The 18452-nt window shown below is 39.9% G+C and overlaps 1 protein-coding gene across 3 annotated transcripts in view; it reads right to left on the bottom strand.

Moving 5' to 3' along the window:
* Window positions 1–15521: 15521 nt before the first annotated feature.
* Window positions 15522–18452, bottom strand: part of ACADM (acyl-CoA dehydrogenase medium chain) — a 44828-nt gene continuing 41897 nt past the window's right edge. For 2 of the 3 annotated variants that reach the window (XM_021943129.2, XM_021943132.2), the window contains 2 exons: window positions 18125–18373; window positions 15522–16504 (listed from right to left, as the gene is read on the bottom strand). In XM_021943129.2, coding sequence (XP_021798821.1) covers window positions 16433–16504; window positions 18125–18373 — 321 coding nt within the window. In that variant the 3' untranslated portion in view covers window positions 15522–16432. The remainder of the gene's footprint in view (window positions 16505–18124; window positions 18374–18452) is intronic. The other variant, XM_009211116.4, reaches the window with a different exon arrangement.

Here is an 18452-nt window from a genome sequence, read left to right as displayed (position 1 = left end):
TTGGGGTTTCTCTTCTTGAGGAATATATTTGTGGTGTTCTCTGTATTTTCTGAATTTGAATGTTGGCATGCCTGCTAGATTGGGGAAGTTCTCCTGGATAATATCCTGAAGATTGTTTTCCAACTTGGTTCCCTTCTCCCCATCACTTTCAGGTACACCAATCAGACGTAGATTTGGTCTTTTCACCTAGTCCCATATTTCTTGGAGGCTTTGTTCATTTCTTTTTAATCTTTTTTCTCTAAACTTCTCTTCTCACTTTATTTCATTAATTTGATCTTCAATCACTGATACCCTTTCTTCCACTTGATCGAATAGGCTATTTAGGCTTGTGCATACATCACGTAGTTCTCATGCCATGGTTTTCAGCTCCATTAGGTCATTTAAGGTCTTCTCTACACTGTTTATTTTGGTTAGTCATTCCTCTAATCTTTTTTCAAGGTTATTAGCTTCCTTTCGATGGGTTCAAACATCCTTTGTTAGCTCAGAGAAGTATGTTATTCCCGACCTTCTGAAGCCTACTTCTGTCAGCTTGTCAAAGTCATTCTCTGTCCAACTTTGTTCCCTTGCTGGCAAGGAGCTGTGATCCTTTGGAGAAGAGACACTCCAGTTTTTAGAATTTTCAGCTTTTCTGCTCTGGTTTCTCCCAATCTTTGTGGTTTTTATCTACCTTTGGTCTTTGATGTTGGTGACCTACAGATGGGGTTTTGGAATGGATGTCCTTTTTGTTGATGTTGATGCTATTCCTTTCTGTTTGTTAGTTTTCCTTCTAACAGCTCCCTCAGCTGCAGAATTGTTGGAGTTTGCTGGAGGTCCACTCCAGACCCTGTTTTCTTGGGTATTACCAGCAGAGGCTGCAGAACAGCAAACATTGCAGAACAGCAAATATTGCTGCCTGATCCTTCCTGGGGAAACTTTGTCCCAGACGGGTGCCTGCCTGTGTGAGGTGTCAGTCGGCCCCCACTGGGAGGTCTCTCCCAGTTAGGCAACGCGAGGGTCAGGGACCCACTTGAGGAGGCAGTCTGTCCGTTCTCAGAGCTCAAACTCCATGCTGGGAAAACCACTGCTCTCTTCAGAGCTGTCAGACAGGGATGTTTAAGTCTGCAGATGTTTCTGCTGCCTTTTGTTCAGCTATGCCCTGCCTCCAGAGATGGAGTCTACAAAGGCAATAGGTCTTGCTGAGCTGCGGTGGGCTTCACCCAGTTCGAGCTTTGCAGTCCGCTTTGTTTACCTACTCAAGCCTCAGCAATGGTGGATGCCCCTCCCCCTGCCAGGCTGCTGCTTTGCAGTTTGATCTCAGGCTGCTGCACTAGCAGTGAGCAAGGCTCCGTGGGCATGGGACCTGCCGAGCCAGGTGGAGGGTATAATCTCCTGGTATGCCATTTGCTAAGACCATTGGAAAAGCATAGTATTTGGGTGGAAGTGTCCCATTTACAGTCTGTCTCAGCTTCCCTTGGCTAGGAAATGGAAATCCCCTGACCCCTTGCACTTCCTTGGTGAGGCGATGCCCCATGCTACTTCAGCTCACCCACTGTGGGTTGCACTCACTGTTGAAGCAGTCCTAGTGAGATGAACCAGGTACCTCGGTTGGAAAGGCAGAAATCACTTATCTTCTGCATCGATCACGCTGGGAGCTGCAGACTGGAGTTATTCCTATTCAGCTATCTTGGAATGGCTGGAAGTTACTTTCAAAAAAGAAAGGCCTGTGTGCCTTTTATTAGCTTTCCACAGAATTAGGATTTGCTGTGTGTATTACAGCTATTTTGGTTTGTGCATTCTCGTCTTTTGCACTGAACAAGCATTTTTGAACACTCATTAGAAAATATTGGCACCTTGTCCTCTTAAAATTGACTGCTTTAAGTAAGGATTTGGAGAAGTATTCCTGACATACTGACATGTGTTGGCTATCAATAGTTGAGAGGGAGAAACAGTATTGAATGTACTATGATGATGGATTTCTTCATTTCTTCCTGTAATTCTGTTCATTTTTCCCGTTTATAGTTTCGGATACTTTATTAAATGTGTGTAAGGTTGTTTTGCTTGTTTGTTTTTACTTTTTTCTTTTTTAGAGATGGGGTCTTTCTGTGTTGGCCAGGGTGGTCTCCAACACCTGGAGTCAAGTAGTCCTCCTGCCTTGGCCTCCCAAAGTATTGGGATTACAGGCCATTACCACACTGGCCTGCATGTAAATTTAAAATGATCTAGTTTTGTTGAGTTGAGCATTTTGTTTTGTTATTGTTCATTTGTAGGGAATTAAAAAAAAATAAAAAGGGAAAGGAAACAGGGTTTGCTCTGTCACTCAGGCTAGCAAGCAGTGGCTGGATCATAGCTCATTGTAACCTGGAACTCCTGGGCTCAAGTGATTCTCCCACGTCAGCCTCCTTAGTAGCTGGGACTACATCATGATGCACCACCATGCCTGGCCAATTTTTTTTTTTTTTTTTTAATGGGGTCTTGCTCTGTCACACAGGCTGGATCTCCACTCGCTGCAGGCTCAACTGCCTGGGCTCAAGAGATTCTCCCACCTCAGCCTCCAAGTAGCTGTGACCACAGGAGTGCACCACGGCCCCCAGCTAATTTTTAAATTATTTACAGACACAAGGTCTCGCTATGTTGCCCAGGCTTCTCTTGAACTCCTGGGTTCAAGCGATCCTCCAACTTCAGCCTCCCAAAGTGCTGGGATTACAGGCAACAGACAGCTATTGTACAAGGCATACCCTTTTATCATTAAATGATGACCATATCTAGCCCTAATAAGATGTTTTATCTTGAAAAGTCTTTGTTAAATGTTAATTTCCACAGATTTCTTTTAGTTAATAGTTACCTCTAAGAGTTTTTTTTCAACTTTTTATCTTTAACCTTTCTGTGCCCTTATGTTTTAGTGTGTCTTGTAAATGAAATATGGCTGACTTTTTTGTCCATCATCAACCAGTAATCTCAGTTCATTTACATGTAATTATTTGTTTATTGTGCGCTTGTTCCTATTATCCAAATTTTTTCTTCCTATTTGTTCCACTTTTCCTATGGTTTTGTTTTGGCCTTTCTTGCCTTTAAGAAAAAAGTATCTTAATTTTTTCTTATTCTATTTTTTCTTTTCTTCTGGTTTAGAAGTTATGAATTCTAATAATTTAGTGGCTATTTTGAAATTTACCTTGCATAATTAAAAATGTGTATCGTTAATATCCTAACACTGTCTCCCAATAGTACAAGAACCTTAGGACATTTCCAATGTTTCAACCTCCTTGGACTTGTTCTCTAGTATTTTAGTTATGTTTTTTGTTAACTTCATAAATACTATCTTATCATCATCTAATATAGGCAATTTTTGTTTGTTTGTTTTAAGACAGAGTCTTACTCTGTCGCCCAGACTGGAGCGCAGTGGCACGATCTCGGCTCACTCAGGTGCAAGTTCCACCTCCCAGGTTCATGTCATTCTCCTGTCTCAGCCTCCAGAGTAGCTGGGACTACAGGCACATGCCACCACGCCTGGCTAATTTTTTTTTGTATTTTTAGTAGAAACGGGATTTCACCGTTTTAGCCAGGATGGTGTTGATCTCCTAACCTCTTAATCCGCCTGCCTCAGCCTCCCAAAGTGCTGGGATTACAGGCGTGAGCCACCGCGCACAGCCTAATATAGTCCAATTTTTTACCCACATAGTCACAATTCATTTAACTATTTCCTTTTGCATAGCACACTGTCCTTCTGGAGCGATCTTCTCTTCCTTTAATGATTTCACTTCACTAGATTTTCTGTTGGTAGAAAACTGTCAGTTTGTTTATCTGAAAATGGCTTTATTTCACACAGATGACTCTTCAAAGAATTTTGTGGGTTAAAGGTTCTATACTGGGTATGGTGGTTCACACCTGTAATCCCACCACTTTGGGAAGGAGGGCGGATCACTTGAGGTTAGGAGTTCAAGACCAGCCTGGCCAACATGGTGAAACCCTGTTTCTACTAAAAATACAAAAATTAGCCAGGCATGGTGGTGGGCGCCTGTAATCACAGCTACCAGGGAGACTGAGGCAGGTGAATCGCTTGAACCCAGGAAGTAGAGGTTGCAGTGATCTGAGCTCACACCACTGCACTCCAGCCTGGGTGACAGAGTGAGACTCTGTCTCAAAACAAAAACAAAAACAAAACTTGAGACTGGGCAATTTATAAAAGAAATAAGTTCAATTGACTCACAGTTCTGCATGCCTAGGAGGCCTCAGGAAACTTACAATCATGGCAGAAGATGAAGGGGAAGTAGGCACTTTCTTCACAAGGCAGCAGGAGAGAGAAGAGTGTTGTGCAGGAGGAAATGTCAAACACATAAAATCATCAGATATCGTGAGAACTCACTATCAGGAGAACAACATGAAGAAAACCACCCCCTTAATCCAATCAGTTCCTACCAGGTCTCTCCCTGAACACCTGGATATTATAATTCAAGATGAGATTTGGGTGGGGACAGAAAGCCAAACCATTATCACAGCCCCCCTTGCCCATAAGGCAATGCTCATTTGTGTGGTCCCTGGTGCTAACCCAGACTTGGAGGAACTGCTTCTGGAGCAGAGCAGCTCACTTGATGTGATCTACTGAAAGTCAACCCTCCACACATGGGACTGTTAAATATATATATATTTAAAACATACATAAAAAGGAAAAAGATAAGATATCTGTTGATTTGTCAATCTAACTGTTACTTTGTGGGTAATTCTCTTTTGCTGCTTTTAAGATCTTTTCTTGGTCTTCTGTTTTGTGCAGTTTCATGAAGATGCCTCGAATTGTGGATTTACTTTTACCTCTTTTACCTGGTATTTGATGAACTTCCTGTATTTGAGAATGTATCACTCCTAAAAATTTTCTAACATGATCTGATACAATAACATGATCTGTTAGACACAGGTAAGGTGGATTGGTGGCCCATGTTTAGAGGGTGGGTCCTGCTCTGGTCCTCCTACAGCCACATACCTTTACATGCAGCAATGAGTCCCTGGAATCAAGTGGACATGCCCACCCAGAATCAGCCTCTACACCACTAGATGGTATTTCAGGTCACCCTTCCCTGGATTTTTCTACCCAAATGGCCCCACAGACCACTTCCAAATTCAACTTGGGTATCTTCCCTGGGTTCTTGCCTTAAAGGGCAGATCATTTGCTGGCACATGCACCACATGTCCCAAGGAGTTGCCACGGCATTGATGTAACCAGGGTATGAAGGGAGCTTGGATGTCTAGGTTAGGATGTCCACATGCATAGGTACAAAACACACTGTGATGCAAGACCCTGAAGTGGCATAAGGAAAGGAACAGGCCAAGAGAGATCTTTTCCTAATTTTCTAGCACATGACTCTAAGTTCAAGCTGGCTAAATTTGAACCTGGCATTCTGGGTTGTCATCAAGGTATAATTATGAAAGCTGGAGGACAGAAAGATAGAGATAGATAGATAGATAGATAGATAGATAGATAGATAGATAGACAGACAGACAGACAGACAGATAGATAGATTTTTGAGACATGGTCTCACTCTGTCCCCAGGCTGAGTACAGTGGCACGATCACCACTCAATGCATCCTGGACCTTTTGGGCCCAAGTGATCCTCCCACCTCAGCCTCTTAAGTAGCTGAGAATACAGGTGCATGCCAGCATGTCCAGCTAATTTTTTATTTTTTGTAGACACGGGTTTTACTATGTTGCTCAGGCTGATCTTGAACTCCTGGATGCAAGCAATCCTCTCTTCCTGGCCTCCCAAAGTGCTGGGATTACCGGCCTGAGTCACTGTGCCTTGCCAGAACTTTTTTTTTTTTTTTTTTGAGATGAACTCTTGCTCTTGTCGCCCAGGCGGGACTGCAATGGCACTATCTCGGCTCACTGCAACCTCCCTCTCCCGGATTCAAGTGATTCTCCTGCCTCAGCCTCCTAAGTAGCTGGGATTACAGGTGCCCACCACCATGCATGGCTAATTTTTGTTTTTTTAGTAGAGACAGGGTTTCACCATGTTGGCCAAGTTGATCTCGAACTCCTGACCTTCTGATTTGCCCACCTTGGCCTCCCAACCTGCTGGGATTACAGGCATGAGCCACCGCACCCAGCCCTTTTTTTTAAAAAGACAGAGTCTTGCTCTGTTGCCTAAGCTGGAGTGCAGTGTTGTGATCACAGCTCACTGCATCCTCTACCTCACAGGCTCAAGTGATCCTCCCACCTCAGCCTCCCAAGTAGCTAGGACTACAGGTATGTGCCACCATGCCTAGCTAATTTGTGTGTGTGTTTTGTAGAGACAGGAGGTCTCAGTATGTTGCTCAGGCTGTTTTAGAATTCCTGGCCTCAAGCAATCCACCCACCTTGGCCTTCCAAAGTGTTGGGATTACATATGTGAGCCACCATGACCCGCCCAGAGCATATTTTATTTAACTGTGGATTAGGTTGGGTATTAACTTTTAACTGTTAAATGTATCTTATATGGTATGTGGGTGTGCACTTGTGATTTTGCTCCAGGCCCTGCAAATGTAAGGAGTGGGCTTTCTCTCTTTTAACATCTCCCTTTCTGGGACTTTAGTTGACATGTTAGACTTCCTTTTTTTTTCTTTTTTTTTTTTTTTCTTTTTTTTGAGATGGAGTCTCTCTGTTGCCCAGGCTGGAATATAGTGGTGTGATCTCAGCTCACTGTAACCTCTACCTCATGGGTTCAAGTGATTCTCCTGCCTCAGTCTCCTGAATAGCTGGGATTACAGGCGTGTGCCACCACGCCTGGCTAATTTTTTGGTATTTTCAGTAGAGACAGGGTTTCACCATGTTGGCCAGGCTGGTCTCAAACTTCTGACCTGAAGTCATCCATCTACCTCAGCCTCCCAAAGTGATGGGATTACAGGAATGAGCCACTGAACTTGGCTGACATGTTACACTTTCTTGTTGCATCCTTCTCATTTCTTAACCTCTTGTATTTTTCACCTTTTTGTCTTTCTGTGATGCATCCTGGGTAATTTATTCCAATCTATATGCTGGTGTTCTTTTCTTACTTAAAGTCCATGGGCTAGCAGCATCAAAATCACTCTGAGAGCTATTAGAAAGGCAGAGTCTGAGTCACATCCTAGACGTACCAAATCGCATTCTGCATTTTGGTAAGTTCCCCAGGGACTCCTATGCATGTTAAAACTTGAGAAATACTATTTCAGATTCCAATTGATTATTTTTCAGATCTGCCTGTTTGTTTTGATAGATTTCTATTGTTTTCCATTGTGTGATTTTTCAAGTTTCTTTACATCTTTCACATTGAGTTATTTTACACAGTTTTCTCTTGTTATCTGCAGAGGTACTGGTACCAGGAACCCCTGGAGATATGAAACTCCAAGGATGCTCAAGTCCTTTCTATAAAACAGCATAGTATTTGCATATAACCTATGCACATCCTCCCATATACTTTAAATCATTTCTAGATTTCTTATAATATCTAATAAGATGCCTACATATCACTCTATTTGTGTGGATTTAAGGTAGTACTTGCATGTAGCAAATTCAAGTTTTGCTTTTTGGAACTTTGTGGAATTTTTTTTTCCCCTGAATATTTCTCATCTGAGGTTGGTTGAATCCAGAGATAATGAACTCACAGAAACACAGTACGGCCAACTCTACTGTTTATCTGATCATTCTAATATCTGGAGTCTTGAGGTCTGTGTTACTCTGTTCTCTCATTGATATAAAGAAATACCTTAGACTGGATAATTGATAAAGAAAATAGGTTTAATTGGCTCATGGTTCGGCAACCTATATAGGAAGCACAGCTGGAAAGGCCTCAGAAAACTTACAATCATGGCAGAAGATGAAGGGGAAGCAGGCAAGTCTTACATGGCCAGAGTAGGAGGAAAAGGTGCGGGGTAGAGGCATCACACAATTTTAAACAACCAGATCTCATGCGAAAACTCACTCATTATCACAAGGACAGTGTTCAGAGGGATGGCGTTAAACCATTAGAAACCATTCCCATGATCCAGTCACCTCCCACCAGCCACGTCTTCAACATTGGGATTACAGTTGAACATGAGATTTGGGTGGGGACACAGATCCAAACCATATCAAGGTCCTAAATGTGTTATTTTTAATTTTCAGTTGACTTTATTTCATGCTGATTGGTTCTTTATTTATTTTGAAGATTTTTCGTTGTCAGCTCATATTAGGGCCTAATTGGAAAGTGTTTTTGTTTTTCTGGAGAACATTTGCATTTGCTCTGACAAAAGCAACAGAGTGATAATCATCTAAATTTACATTATGTAAACATAAGCATTAAGTATTAAGCATGTGCTACATAGCTGGCCCTATAAGAAATGCTTCTACCCTGAAGGAGCCTAGTGGGAAAGATAGTTGGTAAATAATCTGTGTCAAATTCTCTGACAAAGGCAAGCTTAGTATGCTATGGAAAATGTGCCTGTAAATCAGATGGGAGAGAGTTGTGGTAGAGGGGAAAACAGAGGGACACAGGGATTGATAAGATATCCTGGGAAAGGCAATGCTTGAAATAAGAATAATGTAAGCATTAGAGCCAAAAAGTAACATTATTCAGATTGTTAATAACTGCTGAAGGAATGAAAAATAAACCTCACTTCCTACTGTATAAATTCATTCAACTAATATGTATTGAATGCCTAGAATATGCTAATATTATTCTAAGTTCTGGGGGTACAGTGGTAAGCAAAATAGAAATATATGTAGGAAGCATACATTCTAACAATTCAGTTTTAAATTTTTTATTATTATTTTTGAGACAGGATCTCACTCTGTTCTCCAGGCTGGAATGCAGTGATGGGATCAGGACTCTCTGCAGACTCATCCTCCCGGGCTCAAGAGATCATCCTCGGTCTCCAGAGAACTGGGACCAAAGGTGTGCATCAACATACCGTGCATCAACAACAGCCCAGTTATTTTTATTTATTATTATTTTTTAAGAAGTAGGGTCTTCCTGTGTTGCCCAGGCTGGTCTTAAACTCCTGGGCCCAAGCAATCCTCCATCCTCCCGCCTCAGCCTCCCAAAGTGCTGGAATTACAAATGTGAGCCACAGACCCCAGCCCAATTCCTGAACTACATTTGAAAATTCTATTCCTAGGTATTTATCCTATGAATATACCCCCTTGGTTGTGAAGTGACTTATGTGCAAGAATAACCACAGGAGCGGTCTTTGTAATAGTAGAAGATTTAAAAAATGTAATTGGCCGGGCCCAGTGGCTCACACCTGTAATCCCAGCACTTTGGGAGGCTGAGGCAGGCAGATTACCTGAGGTCAGGAGTTTGAGACCAGTCTGGCCAACATGGCGAAACCCCGTCTCCACTAAAAAAAAACAAAAATTAGCTGGGCGTGGTGGCACACGCCTATAATCCCAGCTACTTGAGAGGCTCAGACAGGAGAATCGCTTGAACCCAGGAGGTAGAGGTTGCAGTGAGCTGAGATCCGAGATCACACCACTGTACTCCAGCCTAGGTGACAGAGCAAGACTGCATTTCAAAAATCAAACAAACAAACAAAGTTAATTGACCATCAAAAGGTTAAATAAACTATGGTATATTCATTATACAGCTATTAAAGAGAATGAAGAAACTCTACATATATGGAAGGGTCTTTAAAATATACCAAGTGAAAATAGACATAAAATGAAAGCAACAAACCATACAGTACGCTATTTATGTGGGAAACAAAGGAAAAAAAATATATCTGTGAATGCACAGAATTACGAAAAGCAGCTGCCTAACAGGAAAATATTCAGTGAAAAGTAAATTCTGTCTACCACCCAATCCTTTAAGAAAGGATTACTTTTCACTGAATATTCTATTACATTTATTCAAATAAAAATGATCCCCCTCCAAAGAAATGTAGTAGCTATGCTATAATAAAGAATTGTATTCTTTCTTTCTGATATTGAATAATTAACACTGTATTAGTCCATTTTCACACAGCTGTAAAGAAATACCTGCAACTGGGTAATATATAAAGGAAAGAGGCTTAATTGACTCACAGTTCCACGACTGGGGAGTCCTCAGGAGACTTTCAATGATGCTGGAAGATGAAGGGGAAAGAAGACCTTCTTCACATAGTGTCAGGAAAGAGGAGAGAGCGAAGGGGTAAGAGCCCCTTATAAAACTGTCGGATCTTGTGAGAACTCACTATCATGAGACTACTATGGAGGAAATCACCCCCAGGATTACAATTCAAGATGAGATTTGGGTGGGGACACAGAGCCAAACCTTATCAAACACCATTTAGCTTTGGCCATGTACACAGAATTTCTGTGCTACTCTGATGCTTGCTCAAGGGCTCTGCTATAAACTAGAAGCTAAATTTGTGTTTTCAAGAAAGGGCAGTCTTAGAGCCTCATGGAAAGAACCAGGTGCTTTGGACTACTGATAAATTCTTCAAAAAATAGATTCATAGGTACAGGCTTCTGAGCAGATATAGCTTAGACAACTTTCAAGCCATAGCAGTGAACTGAGTCTGCATTTCTAGGACTCTCTTCTGGAAACAGACTGATTCATGAAAGCAGTCCACCAACCCAATTTCCAGCAGAATAATTACACAGGACTGAATGAACTGATGAGAGAAATTTAATCATGGTTATTTATTTATTGGAATATTATTGATGTAGTGTTCTATTTTTATGGTATATGAGGAAGCCCTTTAAAATTCTTCATAAGCTATTGATTTCAATTTCGTGTACTCTGCTTTTGTAAACTGAAATTTTCTTTTTTTTTTTTTTTGCAACAGGGTCTTGCTCTGTCACCCAGGTTAGGGTGTAGTGGTGTGAACATGGATCATTGCAGCCTCGACTTCCTAGGTCCAAGGGATCTTCCTGACTCAGCCCCCTATGTAGCTGGGACCACAGGTGTGCATCTCCACATCTAGTTAATTTTCTAATTTTTTGTAGAGATGAGGTCTCAGTATCTTGCCCAGGCTAGTCTTGAACTCCTAGACTCAAGCAATCCTCCCACCTTAGCCTCCCAAAGTGTTGGGATTACAGGCATAAACCACTGTGCCCAGCCCTGACATTTTTAAATGGCATGTGATTCTAAGGCCTCAGAATTCAGGAATGTGCTGAATCTCCTTTTATTTCATAGCAATATTCAAAATGAATCTGACCTCCTTTTTACCAAATAATTGATTAGGTCATGAGGGCCATACCTAGAGTGTCCTTTTTGAAAATAATTCTAATTTAATCAGTTATGATAAGCCTGTTATTAGAAAACAAGTTGACTATATATAGAATCAATGCCTACAAAGCTGTCTCAATAACACTGGCAAAGTGCCTGGCTTAAATGTTTGTCTTGTCAGTGGTAAGGAAGAGCAATGCTCAGCAGGTCAGGAACCCTAGCAAATTTTGAAGATGTTAAGGAGAGAGATTCACCCAAGTTCTGAGGTACTACAGGAGAAATCTAGTGGAGAGTTTCTTGGATTTGGTTCCCCAGCCTTGGGATGTCAAGCTATGGAGGCTTTTAAAAGTTCAATTTGAGGTTTCTGATGAAAAATTTCAGACAGAAGTTAATCCTGTGGCCTTAGTAATTTGTTCAGTACTGTATGGTTCTGGATTTTCAAAGTAAATTTGAGGAGATCTACGTGACTAATGAACACTCTTGCTGTACCTAGGCAAATAATCCAGATAAACCTAATGAAATTTGCTTTTTACTGATCAGGAATACTTGTGGCAAATTCCTTTTGATGAAAAGGAAGAGACTGTTAAGAAACACTGTCAAAGCCTTGAAAAAGGATACAATAAATTATTGGGTATCCCTTTAGTGGTGTGCTAGGTATTATCTAATGGATCCTCTGCATATTATCTGATGGGCTATGTACCATTGTCTTTTTATTGGATAGACTGTTATACAATTGTAAATGTAGATGTTAAATTGTAAAAAAAATGGAAAGTAATGCAACTGAACCTGAACTACAACTAATTTCTGCTCTGTAAAAAAGATGGTCCCATTAGGTTTTATTTCCCTATACCAGTGGTCCCCAACCTTTTTGGCACCAGGGACTGATTTTGTGGAAGATAATTTTTCCACAGACTCAGAAGGTGGCAGGGGTGGGGAGGGGGGTTGATGGTTTGGGGATAAAAATGTTCTCAGATCATTAGGCATTAGATTCTCATAGAAGCACGAAACCTAGATCCCTCACGTGTGCAGTTCACAATAGGGTTCGTGCTCCTATGAGAATCTAATGTTGCCACTGATTTGACAGGAGGTGGAGCTCAGGCAGTAATGCTCACTCGCCTAACACTCACCTCCTGCTGTGCAGCACAGTTCCTAATGGCCCAGAGACTGCTACTGGTTTGTGGCCTGGGAGTTGGGGACCCTTGCCCTATAGGATATGGTTAATCTACTAGCAAATTCTTTTTTTTTTTAGACGGAGTTTTGCTCTTGTTGCCCAGGCTGGAGTGCAATGGCACAATCTCAGCTCACCACAACCTCCGCCTCCCAGGTTCAAGTGATTCTCCTGTCTCAGCCTCCCGAGTAGCCGGGATTGCAGGCATGCACCACCATGCCCAGCTAATTTTGTATTTTTAGTAGAGACAGGGTTTCTCCATGTTGGTCAGGCTGGTCTTGAACTCCCCATCTCAGGTGATCTGCCCACCTCAGCCTCCCAAAGTGCTGGAATTACAGGCATGAGCCACTGCACCCAGCCTAGCAAATTCTTTTAAGCATTTATTACTGCCTATTATCTGCTCTTCAAATTCTCCCTTATACCAGTTTTAACTTCGTACTAGTTCCCTTATCCATTGAGTTAAATATAGTCTTTCACATATTAAGAAAAAACACTGTTGCCAGTGGAATTTAATCTTTAATCTACAAAGACCCTTTGTACTATTTGATAATGTATTCAAATTAATGGCTGTAATTCTAGAAGTCATATCAATGACGATTTTTTTTTTTAATCCAGAGGAGTCACTGAATAATTCTTCTCCCTCTATGCAAATTGATGACTCTGGTAGATTCCTTAAACATTCATTAAAATTTGGTAAAACTACCAGATCACATGTAAAACTATGCTTTCTCTAGGAACCATCAATTCACTAATGGAGGCAGCTAACAGTCACGTTTGTAGTCCATGACTGTACCTACCCTCCTTCTTGTAATGGCCCTACTCAGCAAGCTTATAAATGTGGTGGTCAATCCAAAATAGAAATATGCTACAGTGAAGTCTGATTCTATCGTGGGATCAAAGAAGCAGAGACAGTTAGGCTATAGAGCAACAATGAATAAAATATGACAGAAGTGGAGAGTTAGCAAAAGACTACATATATTTCATGGATTCCTGAGGACTGACTATTCTGGTTTTAGTCTCTTCCTGAGACTGACTCCATTTCTGCCTTTCAGATCTATGAGTCATTTCCACATACTTAAAATACATATTTGCTTAAAGTAGCTTAAATTCATTTGTTACTTGTGACTAAAAAGGCTTAAATGGTACAAAATTACGTAAGTGCTTAATCTTTGTTAGCAAGGATATGTAATCTCATCATAATGCTTTGGAGTACATTTATATCTTGTGTAGAAACCCCTCCCTCCCTCCTTCCCTCCCTTCTTTTGGAGTACATTTATGTCTTGTGTAGAAACCTTTTCTTTTTCCTCCCTCCCTCCCTCTCTCCCTTCCTTCCTTCCTTTTTTGATGGAGTTTCACTCTTGTTGCCCAGGCTGGAGTGCAATGGCATGATCTCAGCTCACTGCAACCTCGGCCTCCCAGGTTCAAGTGATTTTTCTGCCTCAGCCTCCTAAGTAGCTGGAAGTACAGGTGCCCACCACCATGCCCAGCTAATTTTTTGTATTTTTAGTAGAGATGGGGTTTCACTATGTTGGTCAGGCTGGTCTCAAACTCCTGACCTTGTGCTCCGCCCACCTCAGCCTCCCAAAGTGCTGGCATTACAGGCATGAGCCATCGCATCTGGCCCTTTTTTTCTTTTTAGACAGGGTCTCACTCTGTCACCCAGGATAAAGTATAAATGGTGCCATCACAGTTCACTGAAGCCTTAAATTCCTGGCCTCAGTGATCCTCCCACCTCAGCTTCCCAAAATGTTGGGATTATAGGCACGAGCCACTATGCCCAGTCCATGTCTAGAAGCTTTATGTTTAGAAATGGTTGCGCCTCTGTATTGCAAATTCAAATTTGCATTTGAAATATATACATTCTATTTAATTTCTCATTTCTACATAATAGCAATTAAGAATTCTCTAAATTTCCTTACCAATCTCAAGTTGTATCATTTAAATAAAATTTCATCATTGAGCATGAAGGAAATGTCATTTAAATATTTTATATTTGTAAAAGATTAGATTTTTATTTTGGTAATTCAGTGTGGTATAAGAAATGTTTGGTCTTTGTCCCCAGTTCCTGGCACAGAACTCCTAAAACCCTTGGAATTTCTTGAGTGCTTGGAGTATCTTCTGTTATTCCTTAGAAACCTTTTCAATCATACCTGAATTTGGCATATGAGATGATTTAGGGTGGGGCTCCTAGATAATCTCAGGAAGAATCTGGTCACCAGAAGGACTAAGTCATTAGAGGGTAATGTTATGGACTGAATTGTGTCCCTCCAAAATTTCTGTGTTGAAACTTCACACATTTGTGTGAAGTACAAATGTGATTGTACTTGAAGATAGGATCTTTTAGGGAGTTAATTAAGGTCGCGAGGACAGGGCTCTAATCTCACAGGGCTAGTGTCCTTAGAAGAGGAGAAAAAGACACAGGAGCTCCCCCTAACCCAACCCTTCATGATGCACAGAGAAGAGGATATGTAAGGACACAGAAGGTGGTAGTCTATAAGACAGGAAGAGAGGCCTCACTAGAAACAACCCAAATGGCACCTTGATCTTGAAATTCTAGCTTCCAGAACTGTGAGAAAATAAATTTATTTAAGACACCAAGTCTCTAGTTTTGTTATGACAGCCCTAGGAGACTAATACAGTTGGGAACTTCCAGCTTTCACCTTGGACCTCTAGGGAGAAGTGAAGGACTGGAGATTGAGCTCGATGGAAACTATTGAATGAGAGTTGGGGAGCTTCCAAGTTGAGGAATACAGAGACATGCAGGGAAGGTAATAAGATGGAAGAAGGCATGGAAGCTCTGCATCTCCCCTCTCCCTCCATACCTTTCCGTATGTACCTCTTCATTAATTGTTCCTAGTTGTACCCTTTATGATATAAACAGGTAAATGCAAGTAAAGTGTTTTCCTGAGTTCTGTGAGCTATTCTGGCAAATTATCAAACCTGAGGGCAGGGTCATGGGAATACTTGAATTTCCAGCCATGTTGGACAGAGTATGGGTAGCTTGGGGACTCAGGACTTGTGACTGGCCTCTGAAGTGAGGGCAGTTTTATGGGATTGAGCCTAATTCAGCTGCATAGTGTCAGAACAGAATTAAAATGTAGGACACGGTTGATGTCAGAGAAATGGAGAATGAGATATGATGTCAGAAAGCACTCCATTTAGTATAACTTTAATAATACCAGTTTAGCAGTATTTGATATTGAGAATTAAAAACAAATATTAAATTCAGAGATTTGAGTTCTTATATTATTTCATATTTATATTTTCTGAGGTCTTTAAAAATATAATTAATAAAAAATGAACAGGTAACTTTATTCAATTCAAAATTAAAACTTGACTTTTTTTCATCATAGTAAATACACAAAATATAGACTATTACATGAAGTAATGAAATTTCCTGGAAAAAATACAGAAAGGTATGATAATAAGCACTGAACAATTTTATTAAGTTCTTTGCCAAAATGCAAACATATGAAATGAGATTGTGTACAATAGACCAAAGGCTACCTAGAGACCAACAGCCATATAAAAATAATTTAAGGCAAGCTTCATTGATTTATTTTAAATAAGGTAAGTAAAATATGGGTTCAGAATTAAGATTTTCAAGAAAGTTCTTGTAGCTGTAAATTAGGAGAATATGAATGTCAAAATTTTAACTGTTTCTGTGCCAAACTGAAAGCAAATGCTTTCCAAACTGCAGTAAAAAGAACTTTAATAATATCATTAAGTCTGCAAAGTCACTGACAAGTTGATAGTATTCAAATACTAAAATATTTTCTAAATGTAAATTTTGTAACATCTTGAATACTTTCTAAGCCCACTTTTCTGTCATTACAAAAATAAAATTCCAAGAAATTTCTGGGACATTAATCTTAAGAGATCAAAATAACAAAACATTTGTACTTTTCTAAATTAATGTAATTCAAGTAAAGTAGTACTAAAGAAAACACATCATTTTAATAAAAACCAAACCTGCTTAAGAGACATAACAGAGTTAAGCAAAAGTATAAACTACTAATGATAAGCAGTTGCTTAGATTTAATATAAGAGGATTTATTTTTATTTTCACTGGAAAAAACGTTAAAGCCCTTTCTCTTTTCTGGAGCTGAAACAGTGGATTATGTTCTAGTTATTCAATGTTTCTACAGTAATTTTTTTAATTTTTATACTTGCCAATGTGTTCACGGGCTATAATAAGTCTTTGAATTTGTGAAGTACCTTCATAAATCTGCAAAAAAATATAAGTGTAGGTTAAATATCTTTAGTACATACTTTGATTTATTCAACATTTTAGATAGTAGTATAAGCTGCATTGTAATATAAAACTGAATCAAAACACATATAGGGTCTGTAGCTATAGATTCCAAAATCTGATTTTGTGAAAGTCTGAAAATATGGAATTCTCTGAAGATTGGTTTATTATAAAAAGTCATGTATCAAAATTTTGGAGAAAAGTATTCAAAACATAGAAAAAAGAAAATATATTTACATTTCAGAAAATTTGGGAAAACTGAAGTTCATTATGGCCAAAATATTTGTCCAACTTTTCTGAACTGTACTTAGCTAGCTGTCTCCTTAAGTCTTTTATTCTTAAATTTTTTTTTTCTCCCACTGCCTACGGAACAGAGTTGCTAAAGAAAAAGATGCTGGGAGGATTTCAAGAGTCAGACCTTATTTCCATTCTAAACTTCTAACTTTAGCCATTCATTAGTTCAGCTTCTCAGATGGCAGAGAAAATCTAAACGGTTGATGATAATAATAGTAATAATTATAATTAAAGGCTCTAGGAGAGGAAGAGTATCAACACATAAACCTGCGACTTTGGATAAGGCACAAATTCTGGACCTCAGTTTTTTCATGTCTACATGGAGAGGCCACACTATGTCTAACATTCCTTCTCACTCTAGCCTTCTGATTCGAACTCAATATTTCAAATGACCGGATGAGTCAAATAATTTGCTAGGTGTAGGGGGAGCAAGGGCAGAGACACCGAGGAGCAAGAATGTGATAATTATTAAGTAATTACTTAAGCCACATGTAGAGAACATGCACATTTATATTTCCTTTTACTAAATTCCTTCTAAGTTTTTTTGACTACTAATTTAATTTGGAATTCATCTACATCACTGTCTCCTCATGTTGGTTTTTGACTCCAAGTATAGTTACAATAAATTAAATAGTTGTCAGGCAAGATTCAAATCAAAATAATTAATTTTAAATGACATGCATACTTTTTGGAGAGAAAAGTTTGGGACACAATTAGCTAAGATGTTAAAACTCAAAGAAATCTAATCCAAACATAATATACATGTCTGCACCATTTGTTTTTTTAGCCTATTCTCTCTTCAGACTTATACTTAATCACAAATGACATTCTTCTATTAATTAATTCCAAAAACTGGCTCACAGCCATATATGACAGTCATTTATTGCTACTAGGGACATAAAATTTCTTTTTTTTTTTTTTTTTTTTTTTTTTGAGATGGAGTTTCGCTCTGTTGCCCAGGCTGGAGTGCAGTGGCCGGATCTCAGCTCACTACAAGCTCCGCCTCCCGGGTTCACGCCATTCTCCTGCCTCAGCCTCCCGAGTAGCTGGGACTACAGGCGCTCGCCACCTCGCCCGGCTAGTTTTTTGTACTTTTTAGTAGAGACGGGGTTTCACCATATTAACCAGGATGGTCTTGATCTCCTGACCTCGTGATCCGCCCGTCTCGGCCTCCCAAAGTGCTGGGATTACAGGCTTGAGCCACCGCGCCCGGCCAAAATTTCTAAATAATCAGAAATCTACTTTGTCATTTATGAATATTCTCTCTCCCTTGCAAACCAAAAAAATCATCTTTAACCTTACCTGATAGATCTTGGCATCCCTCATTAGTTTTTCTACAGGATATTCTGTATTAAATCCATTGCCTCCAAATATCTGCACAGCATCAGTAGCTAACTGATTTGCAATATCTCCAGCAAATGCCTTTGCAATAGAAGCATAATAGGTATTTCGACGACCAGAATCAACCTCCCAAGCTGCTCTCTGGTAACTCATTCTAGCTAGTTCAACTTTCATTGCCATTTCAGCCAGCATAAATGATATCGCTTGGTGCTAGAATTAAAAAGAAAAAAGTTAAAGGATATTTATTGAGAAAAAGGTTTTTTCCTGGGGCTTTTTTATTTTTATAGTG

The sequence above is a fragment of the Papio anubis genome, chromosome 1 (assembly GCF_008728515.1).
Source record: "Papio anubis isolate 15944 chromosome 1, Panubis1.0, whole genome shotgun sequence".
In the NCBI taxonomy this organism is placed as follows: Eukaryota; Metazoa; Chordata; class Mammalia; order Primates; family Cercopithecidae; genus Papio; species Papio anubis.
This window is presented reverse-complemented; position numbering and strand designations above follow the sequence as displayed.